Source organism: Scylla paramamosain, chromosome 22 (assembly GCF_035594125.1).
Source record: "Scylla paramamosain isolate STU-SP2022 chromosome 22, ASM3559412v1, whole genome shotgun sequence".
Lineage (NCBI taxonomy): Eukaryota > Metazoa > Arthropoda > Malacostraca > Decapoda > Portunidae > Scylla > Scylla paramamosain.
In genome coordinates this window covers 9530916-9553415 of record NC_087172.1, presented here as the reverse complement: position 1 = coordinate 9553415, position 22500 = coordinate 9530916, and the positions used below count along the sequence as shown (strand labels likewise).

Genomic DNA, 22500 nt, shown 5'->3' with positions numbered 1-22500 from the left:
TATATGAGAGCCCAAGTATCTGAACTTGACACCTTTTAACTTCATATCTTTCATTCATACTTCGCTCTCCTGTCGACCATTAAAATTCAGATACTCCGTCTTCTCCCTGCTAATTCTCAAACCTCTCCCTTCCAATGCTCCTCGCCATCTCTCCAACTTTCTCTCTACCCCATTTCTACTTTCATCCACCAAGACGATGTTATCCGCGAACAACATGGTCCACGGTGCCTCCTCCTTTATATTTTGAACACTATCATCCATTAGTAGGTTGAACAGATATGGGCTCAGAGAAGATCCCTGGTGCAGACCCTCTCTCACACAGAACTCTTCTGTTGTTCCCACACTGCTTCTTACCCTCGTCCTTGAGCCTTCGTACATGTCCTGGATCACTCTCACATACTTCTTTGATGCTCCTTTCCTTCTCATACTAGCCCAAACTTCCTGGCGTGGTACTTTATCATAAGCTTCTTCCATATCAATAAAAATAAGGTGTAACTCTCTTTGCTTCTCCCCATACCTCTCCAGTACTTGTCTTAGCGCAAAGATTGCATCGGTAGTACTTCTCCCCGGCATAAATCCAAATTGTTCGTCTCCCACCTGTGTGTCTCCCCTTACTCTTTTCTCAATTATCCTTTCGTACAGTGTCATTGTATGCGACATTAATTTAATTCCTCTGTAATTTTTACAGTCCTGTATGTCTCCTTTCTCCTTGTATATTGGGACAATATCGCTGCATCTCCATGCATTTGGGATTTTTTTCCTTCTCATAGCTCTTATTTACCAACCAACACAGCCACTCAAGTCCTTCCTCTTCTAAACTCTTCCACACCTCTACAGGTATGTTATCCGGCCCTGTTGCCTTCCCATCGTTCATCCTCCTCAATGCTTGTTTGACTTCCTCCCTTGAAATTGCTGTTGTTCTCCTGTCATTAGGTTGCCCATCCTCCAACACTCCTCTTGGGTTTTCCTCATTCAAAAGTGCCTTGAAATATTCTTTCCATCGCACTTTTATTTCATTGTCATCAATTAGAACTCTTCCTTCCTTATTTTTAACCTGCTTGATATGCGTAAAATCCTTTGGTTAGTGATTCATATATATATATATATATATATATATATATATATATATATATATATATATATATATATATATATATATATATATATATATATATATATATATATATATATATATATATATATAAACCAATATTAACGTTCTTCTAGTCGGTTTGATGGGACTATAACGGTGAACTTACTGCGGTCTTGGCTTGGGTCAACAAAACCTTTGCCAGCCATCACTTTAACAATTGCTGTCGTTTTTCATTCCACAGAAGGACGTACGAACTTCAGCATAATGGATCACGCGGGGTTGTCAGCGGAGTTCCAGGGGTTTCCGCAAATGCACAACGTCAGCAGGCAGACGGACGAGGATCTACAAGATGCAGGGGCATCCGAGATAGCGAAGTGGGTGACGAGGTGATACACAAGATGGGTGGTTGTGCAAGACGAAGGGTTGACGCGAATGTGTTAATGCTGTTGTTGAGTTGCCTTGTTTGCTGCCAGTGTCTCCCGGTCTCCTCAGTATTGTTTGTATGTTTGCTTTGTCGTTGGTCTATGTGGCTACATGCGTGTACATACGCATTATGGACGTGTTTCAGTTCATATGTATGTTCGATTCGCGAGTAATCTCTCTCTCTCTCTCTCTCTCTCTCTCTCTCTCTCTCTCTCTCTCTCTCTCTCTCTCTCTCTCTCTCTCTCTGTGTGTGTGTGTGTGTGTGTGTGTGTGTGTGTTTACTCTAATGAGAGTTTATTGTATAAACGCGTATAAAATTAATGCTTATTGAATAAGTGTGTGTGTGTGTGTGTGTGTGTGTGTGTGTGTGTGTGTGTGTGTGTGTGTGTGTGTGTGTGTGTGTGTGTGTGTGTGTGTGTGTGTGTGTGTGTGTGTGTGTGTGTGTGTGTGTGTGTGCGATGTCCTTGATTCCTTTGGTGTTCATCCTTGCTTCTCTCACTGTCGCGTTATGTTGTTCTGTCGTCTGTCAAGCTGAAGACTCCGCCGCCGGTCTCTCTGGTCACACTGGTGAGGGATAAGTGGACTCGCACAGCAAGCACGTGACTTTATTTTTTGTCTTACTATGTTTCATGTTTCTAATTCTTTATTATTGTTGATTTTGCTTTTCATCTTGTTATTTTCTATTGTTCAGTTTTTTTTTTTTCTTTATTTTTTTTTTTCTTTTCAAATAGATGCGAGATCAGCCAAGCTAAACTTAGCAGAAAAGATGTCTTCATGAAAACGTGCGAAGTTTATGGCGAAGATTTTTCGATAGTGACAGTCAAAGAATGATACTTGTGATAGGAACACTAAAGTGTTATTGGATAGTTTCCGGTAGTTTCTTGGATAGTTACGCGGAACAGATGCACACAGGAACTGAGCTTTCCATTAAGGATATTGAAAATCACAAGATGGCAGGCCCTTTGTAGAAACCTTCGATTCTGTGCAATACTAGAAATTTTCTTGAGCCCTTAAGTTATACATTAATAAACAGATAAATAAATCAATAGAAACGTCAATCAATCAATCAATCAATCAATATATATATATATATATATATATATATATATATATATATATATATATATATATATATATATATATATATATATATATATATATATATATATACGAGCCGTATATATATATGTATATATATATATATATATACGAGCCGTATATATATATGTATATATATATATATATATATATATATATATATATATATATATATATATATATATATATATATATATATATATATATATATATATATACGAGCCGTATATATATATATATATATATATATATATATATATATATATATATATATATATATATATATATATATATATATATATATATATATATATATATATATATATATATATATATATATATATATATATATATATATATAACAGAACTCAACAGAATAGAATACAAGTGATAAATGGCTTAGAAGAGTAGGCGCGATTTAGTACAGTAGTAATAGGACAGCCAGAAAGGTAACTCTTGATATAAGGAAAGTAAAGCGTAAGAGGATAATTCAAAAACTGAAGATTTATCGAAGGATTTGTCTTGTATACGCAATACAGTAGCATTAGTAGTTTTATTGAAACAACGAAGAGAGCATGATTCTTTCTAAAATAGTAATAAAAAAAAATAAATCGAAGCTACGCTGATCTGCTCCACTCCTACGCTGATGATACCACCCTGCATTTCTCCACGTCTTTTCATAGACGTCCAACTCTTTAAGAAGTAAACATTTCACGCAGGGAAACAACAGAACGCCTGACTTCTGATCTTTCTAAAATTTCTGATTGGGGCAGAGCAAACATGGAATTGTTCAATGTCTCAAAAACTCAATTTCTCCATCTTTTAACTCGACACAGCCTTCCAGACAACTATCCCCTCTTCTACAATGACACTCGACTCTCCCCCCTCTTCTACACTGAACATCCGGTCTGTCCTTTACTTATAATCTAAACCGGAAACTTCACATCTCATCTCTCGCTAAAACAACTTCTATGAAGTTATGTGTTCTGAGACGTCTCCGCCAGTTTTTCTCAACCCCCCAGTTACTGACTTTGTACAAGGGCCTTATCCATCCATGTATGGAGTATGCTTCACATGTCTGGGGGGTTCAACTCATACCGCTCTTCTAGACAAGGTGAAATCAAAAGCTTTTCGTCTCATCAACTCCTCTCTTCTAACTGACTGTCTTCAACCTCTCTCTCATCGCCACCATGTTACATCTTTAACTATCTTCTACCGCTATTTTCATGCTAACTGCTCTTCTGATCTTGCTAACTGCATGTCTCCCCTCCTCTCGCGGCCTCGCTGCACAAGACTTTCTTCTTTCTCTCATCCCTATTCTATCCGCCTCTGTAATACAAGAGTTAACCAGTATTCTCAATCATTCATCCCTTTCTCTGGTAAACTCTGAAACTCCCTGCCTGGTTCTGTATTACCACTTTTCTATGACTTGAATTCCTTCAAGAGGGAGGTTTCAAGACACTTATCCTTCAATTTATGACTACGGCTTTGGACCCTGTTCTGGGACTGGCATCTCAGTGAGTTTTTTTAAATTTATTTTTTATTTGGTTTTTGTTGCCCTTGGACAGTGTCCCTTCTACATAAAAAAAAAAAAAAATGGATCATCATTAAAAAAAAAAATTATTCATTTATTTTTTTTCATAGACAAAGTATAACCAAACATCTAACGGGAGGAAAAGGCAGAGGCTAACACATAAATTTAAAGACTTATATGTTAATGTAAAGATTTATTTATGTGTTAGCCTATCCTAATTGAAGGAAAAAAAGTTCTGGTGCCCAAGGCTAAAAGAGACAAAAAATATTCTAAGGTTGGATCATTACAATACACCAAAATTAAATAAATTAAGTGAGATCTTATATTGGAACAGTAAGGGAGCTTCTCATACAACGATGTTGATAACCTTAGTGGTCCAGATCTAAGCTGCTTAAAAATATGAAATAAATAAATAAATAAATGAATAAATAAAACAAATAAATAAATAAATAAATAAATAAATAAATAAATAAATAAATAAATAAACAAAATAAAATGAATAAGTAAATGCAAAAACAACAACAACAACAAAACAACAACAACAACAACAGCAACAATAATAACAACAACAACAATAATGATAATAATAATAATAATAATAATAATAATAATAATAATAATAATAATAATAATAATAATAATAATAATAATAACAATAATAATAATAATAATAATAATAATAATAATAATAATAAAAATAATAATAATAATAATAATAATAATAATAATAATAATAATAATAATAATAATAATAATAATAATAATAATAACCATAAAAATAATGATGATGATACTACTACTACTACTAGTGATAATGATAAAAGTAACAATATTAATAATGATAATAATAATAATAATAATAATAATAATAATAATAATAATAATAATAATAATAATAATAATAATAATAATAATGATAATAATAATAATAATTATAATAGTGTTAATAATAATTATAACAATAATGATTATGATAATAATAATAATAATAATAATAATAATAATAATAATAATAATAATAATAATAATAAATAACAACAACAACAACAACAAGAAAAAATAAGAATAAGAAGAAAGAAGAGAAGGAAGAAAGAAAGAAAAAAATAAAGAAAGAAAGAGAAAGAAAAGACACGTCAACAAATAATTATATTCTGGATTCATTTGATCGAAAAAGAGAGCTTATTTAATTTCATATATTTAATTTCTAAAATCACTCATATCTTGTTTCTCACTGCATTTGAAGATGCAGGAAAAGAAACACAGAAAATACATAGTAAGGTTAGAAAAATTGTGCAGCCATCTAACTACCCTTGCCCCCTCCCCTTCTCTCTCTCTCTCTCTCCTCTCTCTCTCTCTCTCTCTCTCTCTCTCTCTCTCTCTCTCTCTCTCTCTCTCTCTCTCTCTCTCTCTGGCCTCGTAACACTTGCGTAGTAAGGTTAGTGTCAGGGGTAAGGCAACACACATTCACCTGCCACTCCCTGTTGACAATATAATCTCTGCCACTAACGCGCTCTGCCACTGTCATCCGCTGGCATGTAGCTCTGTTGTGCGTAACGCTTCCTCACCAAGGCCGTCGTTGCTTGGTTTGTGTAACTTGTTCCCTAGGTGTGGCGTGAAGCTTGGACACCATTATTTGTTTACTTTTTTGATGTTCCTTCTCTACGTAAAGTTTTTGTGTTAGTCTGTTACACCATTATATCTATGTTCATAAGATGATTTGTGAACATCACACACACACAGACACACACACACACACACACACACACACACACACACACACACACACACACACACACACACCATTCCTTTATCTTGTTCCGTCACAATTTCAGGATGTCTCCCGGGGTGGCGACCTTCATAGCTGTGTTGTTTATCGGCTACCTGGTCCTGGGCCTCACAGGGAACTTCCTCACCATCCTGGCACTTCTCCGCTGCCCCAGGGTGAGGAACGTGACGGCTGCCTTCATCATTAGGTGGGTAACAATATGTCTGTATGTGAATACAGCGCTTCTCTTCCGATCAGAGAGGTTAAGCAAAGCTGGGTCCGGTCAGTATTTGGATGGGTGACCTTTGGATGGGTATCGTTCTGTATGTCTCTTCAAATTCTGTCTGTCTGCCTGTCTGTGTGTGTATCCGTCTGTATGTCACTTCATTATTCTGTCTGTATGTTTGTCTGTTCATCTGTCTGCCTGTGTATCCGTCTCCATGTCTCTTCCTAATTCTGTCTATCTGTCTGTCTGTCTGTCTGTCTGTCTGTCTGTCTGTCGATCTATCTGTGTATCCGTCTTTATGTCTCTGAATTATTGTGTATCTGTCTATGTCTCAGTCTGTCTGCATATCCATCTATGTCCATTCATTCTTCTGTTTGTCTGTCTGTCTGTCAGCCTGTAAATTCTTATATTTATCTGTTAGTTTGTCTGTCTTTCTGTCCATCTATCTGTATGCCTGTTCATTGTTCTGTCTACTTGTCTGTCTGTCTGTCTGTCCATCCATCTCTCTCTGTCTGTCTGTCTGTCAGTCTGTATGCCTGTTCGTTATTCTGTGTACCTGTCTGTCAGTCAGTCAGTCTGTATGCCTGTTCATTATTCTGTCTATCTGTCTGCTTATCCATTTATCTGTCTGTCTGTCTGTTTGTGTATCCGTCTCTATATTCATTCCTCTGTCTATATGTCCATTTGTCTTTATGTATGTTCTGCTTATCTCTATGTTCATTATTATGTCTATCTGTCTGTTTGTCTCTCTGTGTGTACATCGATTTGTATGTCTGTTCATTCTTCTGTCTATATGTCTCTCTGTATATCTATCCATCAGTCTGCATGTTCATTCTTCTGTTTATCTATATATCTGTCTGTCTGTCTGTCTATTTGTTTGTCTGTCTGTCTGTCTCTCTGTCTGTCTGTCCATCTGTGTATGTTCATTCTTCTGCCTATCTGTCTATCTGTCTGCCTATCTGTCTATCTGTCTGCCTGTCTGCCTATCCATCTGTCTATATGTTTGTTAATTCTTCTCTCTCTCTCTCTCTCTCTCTCTCTCTCTCTCTCTCTCTCTCTCTCTCTCTCTCTCTCTCTCTCTCTCTCTCTCTCTCTCTCTCTCTCTCTCTCTCTCTCTACTCTCGATTCATATACCTTTCCTTTGCTTCTCATTATATAATATATAGTTGTCTGTGTTGAGTTTTCATTCCGTGTGTCTTATTCTTTTTGGCTGTGCATTGATGTGCATTTGTTTGCATTTAATATTTTTTTCCTTCTCTGTTTATCAAATCCTGCTTTTGATAGCTCGACGACAATCTCAGATTCTGTTTTTTTTTTTTTTTTTAATGAAACATAAAAAAATGAAAGCGAAAGTAATGAATTTAGTAAATCAGACTTACTTCCACTTCATGCCATATGTTTTTCTGTTTAATGTATCTATCTATCTATCTATCTATGTATCTATCTATCTATCTATCTATCTATCTATCTATCTATCTATCTATCTATCTATATATATATATATATATATATATATATATATATATATATATATATATATATATATATATATATATATATATATATAGTAAACACATACAAAAAAAAAATGTATAAAACAATACTTATGACAATACCTTATAATGTCCTACGTCACTGTTCTTCAACCTTTCCTATGTTTATGCACACTTCCTGGAGCTTAAGAGAAATTCATGGACCCTTGCGCCTGGGACAATTACTTACAAAAGAATTACACGGGTATCTGACAACTTTCTCTAGTTTTAAAACTGAAAATATAGGAATAAAAGTATTAGATCTATATCTTAAACATAGAAAATAGCTGCTTGGTCCCAAATAATTGTTATATATGCTAAACGTATATCTAAAGGAAGTGCCACATCTCAAAATCGTGAGGCTCGAGTTCCGTCTGAGTGTAATATACAAATATAATACATAAATTTGTAATACTTTAATCTTAGTTTAAAGCAATTTCTTACATGACAATTACTAAAACATTTTTCCGTACTATGCACTCTTAAACCCTGGTCATGAGATGTATCTCTCCAAGTACCTCACTGTTTTCAGGTACCGTCTGAAAAAAAAAAATCATGCACCTAGGTTGACTATTACTGCACTAAGTTAAAAATGCACGGCATCCTTCATGGGTTGTTCAGACTCTTCATTTCCCATTCCCATTTTTTTTTTTTTTTTTTCCGAAGTACCAGCCGTTATATGTAAAACAGCCGGCCTTCAGGTCAGCTTGAGAAGACTTCTCCATCCAAATACATGGGATAAATGAATGAATGTTTTCAAGGATGTAGAGGTAGAGTTTGATATACATTTCTCATAAAATGCAGTTGCTGATGAGATTGTGGATGTTAAAATATCAATATATGCGGATGCGGATGCAGTTGGAATTTTTTTTACTACCATATCCGCGGTTGCGATTGCGGATAGGGATATTTTTTACACATATTACGTAAGTACGGACTGAGTTGAATAGAAAAATATATAACAAAATGAATAAATAAAAATATATAAAATATTTCAAGAATACAAGAATAGATGTAACTTGGTAAGGAAGTACAGGAGGCAAGGAGATAGTGGGAGTAGAAGTGGGAAAGGGGTGGTTTGGGGAAGGCCAAAAAGGAGTAGGGATAGGAAAAAGGGAATACATTCTCTCTCCCTCTAATTCCTCACTCACTCATCATCCTTCCGGTTTATATTTATTCTGTCTACTTTCTCCCCGTACTCCCGTCCTCCTCCTTCACCCTTCCTCCATTTTCTTACCCCAAGTACTTTCCTTCCCCCGTTACGAACTCCCTGCCTTTCTCTACTTCACAATATGTCCCTTCATCCCCCCTGTTCTTTTCCTCTTCTTTCCTCATTCGTCTTGTATCAAATCTACCCTCCCTTTCACCCACCCTCCCCTTACTGATCCAAGAAAATAGGACTAGGGAGTGATACTTCGCTCTCTCCCTCTCACTCATTCCATAGCATTTACTCTCCATCCTTCCTCTCTCTCTCTCTCTCTCTCTCTCTCTCTCTCTCTCTCTCTCTCTCTCTCTCTCTCTCTCTCTCTCTCTTGAATAATTCCATTCGCATTCTCAGTTGGTCTCATTTTATTTATCAATCCTCAGGATTGTTCTTACTCACTAACACTCACGTTTCATCTTTCGCTAACTTTCACTCTCACTTCCGCACCTTTTGGTGTCCATTGCACATACAAATTATGATTTCAGTTTCGGAAACACCTCCTTGAAAGGTAACTTTTGACGGCACATCTTTCTTATCTTCTGATATTTCTTCGTCAGATGTACCGTTCTACTGTATTTTGCATATTTCGACTTATCCGCATGTAAGCAAAGATTTTTGCCTCGCAACTCACGCAACTATCGCCTCATCACAACAGCTCGAGCTCGAGTGCTCAAAATGTGCGAATTATATGCCACAAGTCACTTCATATACTGGATAGCCAGTTTTAGTTGACACCAGCAGACTCAGCAGTGACTGTAGAATCAAGATACATTGTAAAAACTTGACAAAAAAAAAAAAAAACAAAAAAAAAAACACGAGTTGACCTGTGAAGATGTAAAAAAAAAAAAAGTTTAAAAGATGTTTTACTTATGCTCACTATTTTCAACAGTTAAACATTGAATGCTGCAATATATTATTACATTAAGTAGGAAGAACACGATAGTGTGATCAGAATGCAGATAAATCTCCATTCGTTGAAAACACAGTCATTTATAGCAACAAGTTACTCGCCGCAAGCATCACGGCGGCGCGATGCTTGGCGTGGCGTGTGCAGGTGGGATCCAGATGTCCAGATCTGCGACGCGTCTAAAAATTAGAACCCCCAGCCCCTGGGGGGAAGGTCCTTTAGGTTGCTCCGCAGCTTAAAGTACCTATTACCTGGTTTATTTATGTTTGTTGTCTTCTTTTTTTTTTTTTTTTTCCATCCACCATCCTCCTCTTCCAATACAGTCTGTGTGTGGCTGACTTCCTGTTCTGCATACTGGTGTTACCCTGGGAGGTGTCACGATTCCTCGCTGGGAAATGGATCTGGGGCGAGGGATGGATCTGTACGCTCTTCCCACTCCTCAGGTGAGATGACGAGGGTATCATTATCAAGTACCAGCCATTGGAGACGCCTTCAATATTGCCTGATAACTCTTTCCCCACTCCCCCCCTACCAACACTTACGCCCTTCACCTGGATCATGACACCGCGACTGTAGGCATATATATATATATATATATATATATATATATATATATATATATATATATATATATATATATATATATATATATATATATATATATATATATATATATATATATATATATATATATATATATATATATATATATATATATATATATATATATATATATATATATATATATATATATATATATATATATATATATATATATATATATATATATATATATATATATATATATATATATATATATATATATATATATATCAACAAAAAGAGAGGGAGAGTATTTCAATTCATAGGCAGGAGGAAATACAGTCGCAGGCAGTAAGTTCCAGAGTTTAGTAGCAAAAAGGATGAAAGACTATGAATACTGGTTGATTCTTGTATCAGGGAGGTGGACAGAATAGGGGAGAGATAAAGCAAAAATTATTGTTTAGCGAAGCTGCGGGAGATGGTAGGTATGCAGTTAGCAAGATCAGAAGAGCAGTTAGCGTGAACGTAGCGATAAAAGTGATAGAAGATAGCAAAAGATGCAATCTTGTGGCGAAAGGAGACAGGCTTAAATCAGTCAATTAGAGGAGAGGAGTTGATGAGAAGAAATGGTCTTTATTTCACCTTGTTTAGGATGGAAAGCGTTCCATGTGAAGCATATTCGATATACGGGATGTAACACGACTTTCTGCAGATATTGCTAAAGGTGAAAGTACATATTATATTAAGTAAAAAAAAAAAAGGTCTATACTTATGTAATTTGAGGTCTTGTTTGGAGTGAACTGGAGCGATAGGATAAGATACAGATATGAGGTTAAGGTCGGAGGAGTCCAACGAAGAAGATGAGGTTTAGTAAAAGAAGTGATATTCCACGGATTTAAATTTATATCTAAGGTTACGAATGTTGCAGAAGTTAAAGCAGAAACAATTGAGGAAGGTATAACGACACTGTGTCGATATCAAAAAAGTGATTTGCCCTTGGGGCATTTCTGGTTCTTTCCACAAACGTTGATTACAGGTTTGTTTACTTATTTATTTACTTATCTTTATTAGAAGGACTTTTACTTGTTGATTTTAATTTGCAACGTATGTTGCTCAATTGATAGATTTATCTCATCTTGGTACTGGCAAATGATAGGATGCAATAATTGAAGAAATAACTTAATAATTATAGATTTACAAATATAATGCAAATATTGTATATTGGAAAAAAAGAATATATATATATATATATATATATATATATATATATATATATATATATATATATATATATATATATATATATATATATATATATATATATAAACTGATGAAAAGGCAACGCAAACACAGTATTCTTTTTACTGTGTGATTTCATTGACTTTTAATGTACAATATAACTAATGATAGGTAAGTTTCTTTTTTGGCATCTCATCTCTCGAAACTTGGGTGACGGCCATCGCTAATTTAGATTTAGGATTGGAGATTCATGATTGCTTTTATAAAATTACTTTATATGATTATGCTCATAATATATTGTTAGTATATTGCCCTCTGTTGTATTTTATAATAATGTAAAAAGTACTTGGGAAAAAAATGCACGTATGCATACACATTGTCATATATTACTATAATCTCCAGTGATTCCCCGTTTCACCACCGGACGAAACCGTGCGAAAACTGACAACTGTCGTGTAAACGACTGTACAATGATTGTACAATGTACTACTTCAGTACAAGCTCATACCTGTAAACAACCCTGGTATCGATGTACTCACTATACAGTGACGAACCCAGAAAAAAAATATATTAGCGACTGCACCGGGATGACACTTGAGACACGCGAGGGAGGAAGTACACTCAGGACCCACTAAGACAGGTCGACCAGACGGGGACCCAGTTTTACTTTCCTATCGCGTAGTGACGTCCGCTGACTACAATTTTCTCTCTCTCTCTCTCTCTCTCTCTCTCTCTCTCTCTCTCTCTCTCTCTCTCTCTCTCTCTCTCTCTCTCTCTCTCTCTAATGACCTCTATATTTTGGACTAATAGACAGTAGGTATATTTATCATGTTGGCAGCAATTTCATTATTAAGAGGGAATGAATAAAGGGGAATACCACTAAATAAATCTATTTTACAAAAACAGTTTCATATTAGTGCAATACACAAACACATCAAAATTACTGTTTGATTGTTCTGTATCTACTACATACGGTTACAATTTATAGTTTTCATATATTTTCTTCCTTCACTTCTGCATGTCTAGGCATTTTTTATTTTTTATTTATCTGAATATCGTTATTTAACTTTCTCATCTTAAAGAACACTGATATTCTGGCAAAGAAGGCAATAACTTCATTTGTTAAATCAACTCCTACACTCTCAATTGCAGATACAATTTTCTTGGAGCATTCTTTTCCTTCCTTCAGACTGTCTCCATTAATAGTTTGAAATATTTCCCTCATTGTGAGAGCAAAATAACTCTGAGGTAACATGCAGTTCACCTCTGTTCACTCCCTCAATCCAAGTATCGTCTTGTCCATGCAATCATTAGCTTTCTGCCTCAAGTCAAGATATTTCACACCAAATTTCTTAACAATATACCCATCAATGTATCTGAGAAATTCCTTTTCAATAATTTCATCAGTAGATTCACATCCATGTCCAACATCATTATATTCATCATTTATATCATGCTCTAGCTCACATCCAACATCCAAGTCTTTGAAACACGTACTTGTCATGTAAAGTTCGACTGTTAGATCTCTCTCACAAAAAGTCTTATCCTTAATGCGTACCGCCAGGCCTTCCCTCGTAAAAAGACAGTCAACATTAGCAGTGACTACATTAGTTTTCTCAGACAACAATGCAACATTTTTTTTTCCTAAGAGCAACTTCTTTAATCTGGATTTCATATCAAGAGCATTAGGGTGTTCATAGGATCTGTGCATTTGTCGTATGCAGCCAAATAAATGTCCCAAAGCATCCTGCTTTAATTTTCTAGTCATAATATATTCAACATTAAATGACTCACGAAACATAGTGTGCAAACCCATCAGTGATTGTGAAGATAAAATTACACCTTTCTGAAACATATATAGGCCTTTACGCTGTGGACTGTTTACCTTATTGTTGACATTACGTCGATTATTATATGCAGAACATTCATTTGCTCACATAAGCAAACTCCAAATGCATTACGTGGCTGCTTTTCTCCAAACTTACGAGATGAATTCACGACATTAAACCATTCGTCCACTAAACAGAAGAGTCAGCAGTTTCCTTCCAGTACCTACTCTCCAACAGTCCCTTTTCTCAAAGATATCTTATTGAACTAGAGCACGTACCTGACAAAAGTTTGGTTGCATATTTAACGCGTTGTTGCTGATTGCCTGTCACCTTCAAATGCATGTTATTTATTTTATGTGTTAAATAATACTTTGTTTTTGTTGCCTTTAGCATGTCCCTTATACGAGAACCCATACACTCAAAAATTACTTGGCATATCTGCAACATTAACGACAATCCAGTATAAATAGGTCGGAGTAAACACCCACGCACAAAGGTAACCTGGGTCAGACTGAAACTCAAAACTGAGAGCTGTGGTCAGTGTGGTACAGCTGACGTCATCACTCACTCCTGGCCCTCGACCTACCTGCGCGCTGGCCGACCTGCCTTAGGGAGTCCTGGGTACACTAAGGCCCAGTGAACGAACACCGTAGCCAGAATATTTCATTATTTTCTTGTTGAAAATAGTATTATTCCCTTTGCATTCACATGTACTTACATATGTAAAGTATTAATAGAGCAATCAGTTAACAACATTCTTGAGAAAAGTGAGGAGTATTTACCCAAGTTGATTATTATATAATTATTTTTTGATCAATATGTCCCTGACATCAGCATGTCATGATGACAACCATACTGATAAAAAAAAAAAAAGAAAAAAATCTCTTCAAAAAAAGTTACATAAAGATTTGAAAATCATAAATATTAAAAACATTTTCATAATACGCATTTATCTTTGGAATATCTAAACCTTGTATAACTACTACCATCTATGTCTATTGACTTTTCGTGTTTAGAAATACGAAACTCCAAATGTCGCAAATCGGACTTACCATCCTGCATGCGAAGAGAGAGAGAAAAAAAAAAAGTTGGAAAAAATTAACAAGCTGTCAACTGAGATGAGTGTTTCCATCATATGAGGAGATATTATCTTTACTGTCACTTTCTAATTATTATTATTTTTTTTTCGTGTGTGTGTGTGTGCGTGCGTGTGTGTGTGTGAGTGTGTGATATCAATGTTTTCTTCCGGTCCGTCAACTTTTTTTTTTTTCTACTTGAAAGACATTCTTGTCCATATTAGCCTTACCGTATGTCCAGGAAGTACACATCTGAGAACAATATCGTACAAGAGATTAAGTGCAAGAAAATAGGCTTGAATACTTTGGAAATCAGCAGTAATACTGGCGTGCAATCGAGAACTGAAGGTATCGACACATGGACATGAAGGAGTGGGCATGGGGCGGTCTCAGGCCTGGCACTACTACCTCATATTTTTGAAGTGCTAAGAACGGATATCGCATGTAATCCCACTCTTACAGATAAGAAACTTAAGGTATAAAATCCGAATTTCCTCACTGACATGTCTATCAGAACAGTTCAGCGCGTTATACAAAGACCTTGGATAGAGTAAAGTGACGGCACGAAAAAGCCCCTAATTACTGAAGCACAGAAGAAGAGTGATTTATTCCCAAAGGAACACAGGAACAGGAACTTGGAGGAATGCATTCAGGAATGCAGGAGGAATGCATAAAAGTATTCAGCCACTGAGAAGCTGAGCAAGGACGCTCGCAAAATGGGACGAGAGAATACTGTGCCTAAACGAATCACAGAAGCAGAAAATATATGAAATATTCAGTAGCCAGTCACACGGCTTATACATCAGAACAACGAGCACACACTAACCAACCACAAGGCTCACACAGCCATGACGTCAGAACAGCGAGCACACACTGGCCACACATAAGGCTCACAGTATCCGTGACGTCAGAACAGCGAATCACAGGCCAGGAAAAAATATTATGATATCACTTGGGGCCTCAATAAAGATGAAACGGCATCCTTTTCCATGAAATTTTGAAAAAAAAAGATAGCACTGTTTCAGATGTAGATCATCTGCCTGCCTGTCTTGGATGAAGTTCTGCTACTCACTACTTGTCCTGGATGTTACGGATATTACCATCTGCTGTTACCACTGATTCAGATGGAAGTCACCGCTTGCTCACTGGCTGAGAGACTTACTGGGTGGCTGGAGATGATGGTGATGATAACAGCAGCAGATGTGGTGGCACGTTGATTGTCTAATGAGGATATATGGTAGCGTGGAGTTGGAGTTAGTTTCGTGGCGTGGGTAGGTGTTAGATTATATAGTTTATGTGCGTTATGTGCGAGCAACGGTAATACAACAGATACAGTCACTTTTCTTTTTTTTTAATGATGAGATAACAGAATACAGTACACGCGTGATATCGAGACACTGATTACGACGGACGTGACGGATTCTTCGACTCTTCGGTAGTATATTTATGTGAAAGAAATGGATCAAGGTCAAGGGAAGTTAACCAGGGAGGAAGATGGGAATTAGGCCAATCGGAGGCCTAGAAATGGGGTAAAGGAACCAATCATAGATAACCTTTACTTTGACCAATGACCTGAGAGCTGGGCTTTCCTTAAGGGCTGGTGAGGAGTGTGCGGGAGGTGCGGGAAGGTCTGATATTCCCTTGAGAGGGAGAGAGGAAAGAGAAAGAGTTCTAAAAATATATCAGACCCACCTGGAGAACAGTGAGCACGTGGGACAATGAACAATGAAATCCATACATAATGATAATAATGACTGATACAGCACTGCACTGGTAAAACACTAATAGACCACCAAATAGTAGCCCAAAGCTGTAGAGAGGGAGGGAATATTGCGGCGATATAAGCTGACGGGAGCAATTAGACAGGCAGGAAGGAAGCCTGACCAGGAAACATAGCAGCAGGAGCAAATGGTTGGAGTAATGACGACAATGAGCAACACCGGCCAAGGCACAGGCTGACAAAAGGCCAGGCAGGCAGGAGAACAAACATAACTCGGAGGGGATGCTGTTGGGGGGCTGCGTCCGAAGTCGGAACACTATTCTCAGTGAGCACTTGAAGTCGTCTTTTGAAACAAGTGGCACAGATATTTTCCATTATGACAGGACGTCACCACACACTGCAAAACTGATGAAATACTGGTTGTCTGACTGTGGTATTACTTATATTCATGGAGTGTCCAGCGAACTCTACTTATCTTTAACCTATCAAAAACCTTTGGGTCATTATCAACGCTAAGTTGAGGAAGAAAACATCACCATGTTTACCCAAGCTAAAGAGGGAGCTGCGCAGTGCTTGGGAGTCACTTTATTTCCGCCACTGAAGAAATTCGAGGATTCTCATAATGTATCAAGGGGAAAGGCAATCTATCCGAATATTGAAAAGATAACACACGATTTTTGGAAGAATAGTTTTGTCTCGTTGTTACAAGAAGGTTTATTTACAATTAACGTGTATTTACATGCAAAAGAAGGGGAACGAAAAGTCAATTGGCGTAGACTATAAGTACACGTGACAGACCAGGCATACATCAGACAAATGATCCGAAGGGATATTTAGAGCAAATCAAGAGATACGATATCTATTACCAATTCATATACGGCTTGCTTACACCCATTTAACTTCTGTCAATCACTAGCCCTCATTTGCTTCACCTGTATCACATTCCTGAGGATCGTTGCCTAAGCCACCACCTTCTCACTTGTCTCTCTTTTCCTTCCCTGCAGGTACTGGAATGTGGCTGTGTCCCTTCTATCCATCGCCATGATCACCATAAATCGGTGAGTCTTACGCACGCACACACACACACACACACACACACACACACACACACACACACGAGGGTAATTGGAAGTTTGGGAGGATAAAAGTTTAAGTGACGTTATACTATCTTTTAGCGTTTTTCTTGTTATTTCTATATCTTTTAGGTACTCATACCTGACACTATGAAAGTACAAAATTATGTTTAGAAGAACTAAATCCAATAACACCTTTATGGTACATTTCCACAAAGCATAAATATAAAGTAATTGCACAAAATTGTCAGTGTGATAGAAAAATGATAGCAGAACAAAATAGTAACTTAAGATTGTATTTTTGGTCTTTGTAACTTTCACCACTTGGGTACTTTTGTTTGTTTGTTTGTTTGTAAATATCATATATATATATATATATATATATATATATATATATATATATATATATATATATATATATATATATATATATATATATATATATATATATATATATATATATATATCATATATATATCCTAGAAAAAAATGGGGTTATTATAAGTGTGTGATCGAATTCTTGATCGAATTAATTAGCGATGAATTAAAAGCCAGAAAACATTTTTATATTATTTTGCGCCATTATTTTAGTATGTAAACAGTTTTACTTATTACATTCAGAACAATTTTAATAAACTAGTTAACAGTACGGGATGTGGACACACAAGACTGAACGATGAAGGAAGTATCACGCCACAGCGCCCCAACTGCAGCTTTTAGGAGTTAAATTTGTATTTTAATGGCTTTGCCAGAAATTAACAAAGAAACACATAGCAATTTACGCTTGGGAAATAGAACAAGAACGTTTACATTCTTTTAGTGGTGTTAGGCGTGCAGATAGGACACTGAACGTTTAATATCCTTTTGTGGGGATGACGAGACAATGACTAAATTTCCGGAGAAAAAAAAAGTAGTTAATCAGATACACATACGTTTACTTATTTATGTACATTTAGGTTTTTCTTTTTTTTTTTCCCTTTTACTTGATTCCAATAAACGATGTTACTTCTTAAGATCATGACCTATCCTACTGCAACGTTTTCAGGTACATCATGATCGCTCACTTCAGCGTGTACAAGTTGGTGTACCGTAAGGGATGGATCGCTCTCATGATCGCCTTTTGCTGGGTGTTCGCCTTCGTCATGTTGCTGCCAACACTGCTCAGCAAGTGGGGTATGTGATGCTTTGTTACCGCTGCTGTTGCTGCTCCTGTACTGCTTCTACTATTACTACCACTACTACTACTACTACTTCTACTTTCATTACTACTACTACTACTACTACTACTACTACTACTACTACTACTACGTAATAATGCTACTACTACTAATACTACTACTACTACTACTAGTACTACTACTACTACTACTACTAGTACTACTTTTTTTTTTTTTTTTTTTTTTTTTTTACACCTACAAATACCTCCACCCCATGTTTATTGATGTGTCAATTAGGGGCTCCATTACTTGGAGGTCATTAGCCCCAGCTCCCGCTAATGACTGTGGCATCCAACCATATCTAATACTCTATAATATAAACATTAGTTGTTAACTATAAATTCATTCTACCTCTACTCTATCTACTCTTATGCCACTCTCCACCACTGTAGCCTCACAGTCGAGGCCTCCTAAGTCTGCAGGTATGGGAGTGGAATGCCTTGTCCCCCTGAGACACAGGAGGGCAGATCTGAGGAGGGAGAATGAGAGGCGGCACCTCATCCATGCGACGACATGGCTCCTTGGCTGGTGCTTCTTTTCTGCCATTAGGTCGGCTAGTCTTGAGTAGAAGCACTGAGCCTTGGAGCCCATCCCGCCAGATGTGGTGAAGACCAGAGGTGTGAAGCTGCCCTGGTCAACGTGTTGGATTCTCTCCCCATACGCTCGGATCTTCTCCTGCTCATTCTTGCGGTGGGCGGCCTCCAGGGAGAGTTCGTGGTGACAGGCGGCCATCGGGTCAAAGATCCGTATGTCCATGAATGCTTTCTGTCCCCTTGTCCAGAACCCTCGTGCACTGACGTCGACTCGAGCCTCGTTGGTGGTGTTGGCTGTTCTGTAGCGCAGGTGCTCGCCGTCTAGCGGCAGGAGGGTCGGTTCAGTGGAGACATCGTGGCACACCTCCCTGAGCATGCTGGCGGTCAGATCTCTCACCTCATCGTGCCTGATACATACGAATCCCCCCTTTTTGCACGTCATGGTGTGGTTGACGTCATTGGGGGAGCCACACACACAAGTACTGGGGAGTCCTTCCATCGGCCAGCCGTACCTCAGAGCAATGGCGTCGACAAATTCTTGTTTGTTGAGGCTGAAGCCCTTCGCTCTGATGGGCAGTGACGTTAGCCAGTTAGAGGCTCCCGTTTCCTGTGCAGTGAGGATTTTTCTCACTGTGGTTGCAGGCAGGATGTTTATCAGTACTACTGATACAGTACTAGTACTACTACTACTACTACTACTACTACTACTACTACTACTACTACTACTACTCACTACTACTACTACTATGTACTGATGCTGCTACTACTACTACTACTATTTCTACTACTACTACTACTACTACTACTACTACTACTACTACTATTACTACTAATACTGCTGCTGGTACTACTACTATATCAGTAACAACGGCAACAAGAACAACTACTAATACTAATATTAATACTAGCACCACCACTACTACTACTATTACTACTACTACTACTACTACTACTACTACTACTACTACTACTACTACTACTACTACTACTACCACTACTGCTACTTCTACTACTACTGCTACAAAACAGCAACAACAACAACTACTACTACTACTACTACTACTACTACTACTGCTACTACTACTACTATACTCAATTCTCGAACGCTAGGGACACATGCCCCTTCCTCACACAGGAGCCGAGTGGGCCCTGGATTCTATACCCATTGGGTGGCGGTGTCCTGTGGTGTGGCGGAAACTTTGATATTGGTGACTCAATAAACATTGCTGGACAATTGCTTCTCCTAGACGGTGGTCTATCCGTCCACGTGTAAGAGCTGATTCCTGGAGTCTCTCATCCGCATCAAGTGTTTCCTCTTTGTCTGTCTCCTCCTCCTCCTCCAATACATATATATATATATATATATATATATATATATATATATATATATATATATATATATATATATATATATATATATATATATATATATATATATATTTATTTATTTATTTATTTATTTATTTATATTTCTGCCCGGAACCATACCAAATCTCCTTCATTAATAAAGTGTCAAAATCTTTCAAGATCTAACTCCCCTCGTGACTTCTGGCACATAGCCAAAGACATCTCCAATATCTTTGCTTCTTCTTCTTCTTTCTCTCCTTTATTTCAATCAGATGGCACCACTGTTATTATATTTATCTCTAATGCTGAACTCTTCGCTCAGACCTTTGCTAAAAATTCTACCTTGGACGATTCATGACTTGTTCCTCCCTCTCCTTCACCCTCTGACTACTTCACAATAATGTTTTCCATTCCCTCGATGGCCTAAACCCTCAGAAGACTTATGCAACTGGTGGGGTCCCTCCTATTCTTCTCCGAAACTGTGTCTCCGTGCTTGTACCTTGCCTAGTCAACCTCTTTTAACTCTGTCTGTCAACATCTATCTTTCCTTCTTGTTGGAAGTTTGCCTACATTCAGCCTGTTCCTAAATAGGGTGACCGTTCTAATCCCTCAGACTACTGTCCTATTGGTTTAATTTCCTGCCTATCTAAAGTACTGAATCTATCCTCAACAAGATTATTAAACATCTATCACTTCACAACCCTCTGTCTGATCGCCAGTATGGGTTCTGTCAAGGCCGCTCTACTGGTGATCTTCTGGCATTCCTCACTGAGTCTTGGTCATCCTCTTTTAAAGATTTTGGCGAAACTCTTGCTGTTGCCTTAAACATATCAAAAGGTTTTGATAGAGCCTGGCACAAAGCTTTGATTTCCATACTACCCTCCCACGGGCTTCTATTCTTCTTTCTGTAACTTCATCTCAAGTTTCCCTTCTGTCCGTTCCGTTGCTGCTGTACTAGATGGTCTTCTCTGTTCTTCTCGTAAATCTATTAACAATGGTGTTTCTCAGGGTTCTGTCCTGACACCCACTCTCATCCTATTTATTATACATCAATGATCTTCTAACCAAAGTTCTTGTCCTTTCCACTCCTACGCTAATGATATCATCCTGCACTTTTCCACATCTTTCTGTAGACGTCCAACCCTTCAGGAAGTAAATAATTCTCGCAGGGAAGCCACAGAACGCTTGACTTCTGATCTTTCTAAAATTTCTGATTGGGGCAGAGCAAATTTAGTATTGTTCAGCGCCTCAAAACTCATTTCTTCCATCTATCAACTAGATACAACCTTCCAGACAACTACCCCTCTTCTTCAATGACACTCAACTGTCCCCCTCTTCTACGCTGAACATTCTCGGTCTGTCCTTTTCTTATAATCTAAACTGGAAACTTCACATCTCATCTCTAGCTAAAACAGGTTCTATGAAGTTAGGTGTTCTGAGACGTCTTCGCCAGTTTTTCTCATCATTCCAGCAGCTAACTCTGTACAGGGGCCTTATCCGTCCATGTATGTATTATGCTTTACATGTCTGGAGGTTCCACTCATACCGCTATTCTAGACAGGTTGGAATCAAAAGCTTTTCGTCTCATCAGCTCATCTCCTCAAAATGACTGTCTTCAGCCTCTTTCTCATCGACGTAATGTTGCATATCTAGCTGTCTTCTACCGCTATTTTTATGCTAACTGCTCTTCTGATCTTGCTAACTGCATACCTCCCCTCTTCCCGCGGCCTCGTTGCACAAGACTTTTCTTTTTCTCATCCCTATTCTGTCTACCTCTTTAATGCAAGAGTCAATTATTCATCCCCTTCTCTGGTAAACTCTGGGACTCCCTGCCTGTTTCTAAATTTTCACTTTCCTATGATTTGAGTTCTTTCAAGAAGGAGGTTTCACGACATCAGAGAGTTAACCATAAGGCACCTACAAAATAGCACTTTATTGTATTGTATTTCTGTGTTTACTTGTACATTTTCTTCACTGACACATACAAAAATTTAATGTCATTGACCAACTGTTTCCTATTAGGCTTTGACTGCGTAGATTGTACACAAAAAGCGCCACTCGAGTACGTAGTGACTCGAAGGGAGAAGAAAGGAGGCGGAGGCTCATCCAGGCGAGCGGTTTTCGCAACACACAACTTACAC

The 22500-nt window shown here is 37.4% G+C and overlaps 1 protein-coding gene across 4 annotated transcripts in view; it reads left to right on the top strand.

The window, feature by feature from the left end:
- The window catches only part of LOC135111519 (G-protein coupled receptor moody-like), a 61063-nt gene that overhangs the window by 27826 nt on the left and 10737 nt on the right, over window positions 1-22500 (top strand). For 2 of the 4 annotated variants that reach the window (XM_064024889.1, XM_064024886.1), the window contains exons 3-7: window positions 1335-1479; window positions 5981-6121; window positions 10106-10225; window positions 17194-17247; window positions 18308-18435. In XM_064024889.1, coding sequence (XP_063880959.1) covers window positions 1358-1479; window positions 5981-6121; window positions 10106-10225; window positions 17194-17247; window positions 18308-18435 — 565 coding nt within the window. In that variant the 5' untranslated portion in view covers window positions 1335-1357. The remainder of the gene's footprint in view (window positions 1-1334; window positions 1480-5980; window positions 6122-10105; window positions 10226-17193; window positions 17248-18307; window positions 18436-22500) is intronic. The other 2 variants (XM_064024887.1, XM_064024888.1) reach the window with 2 other exon arrangements.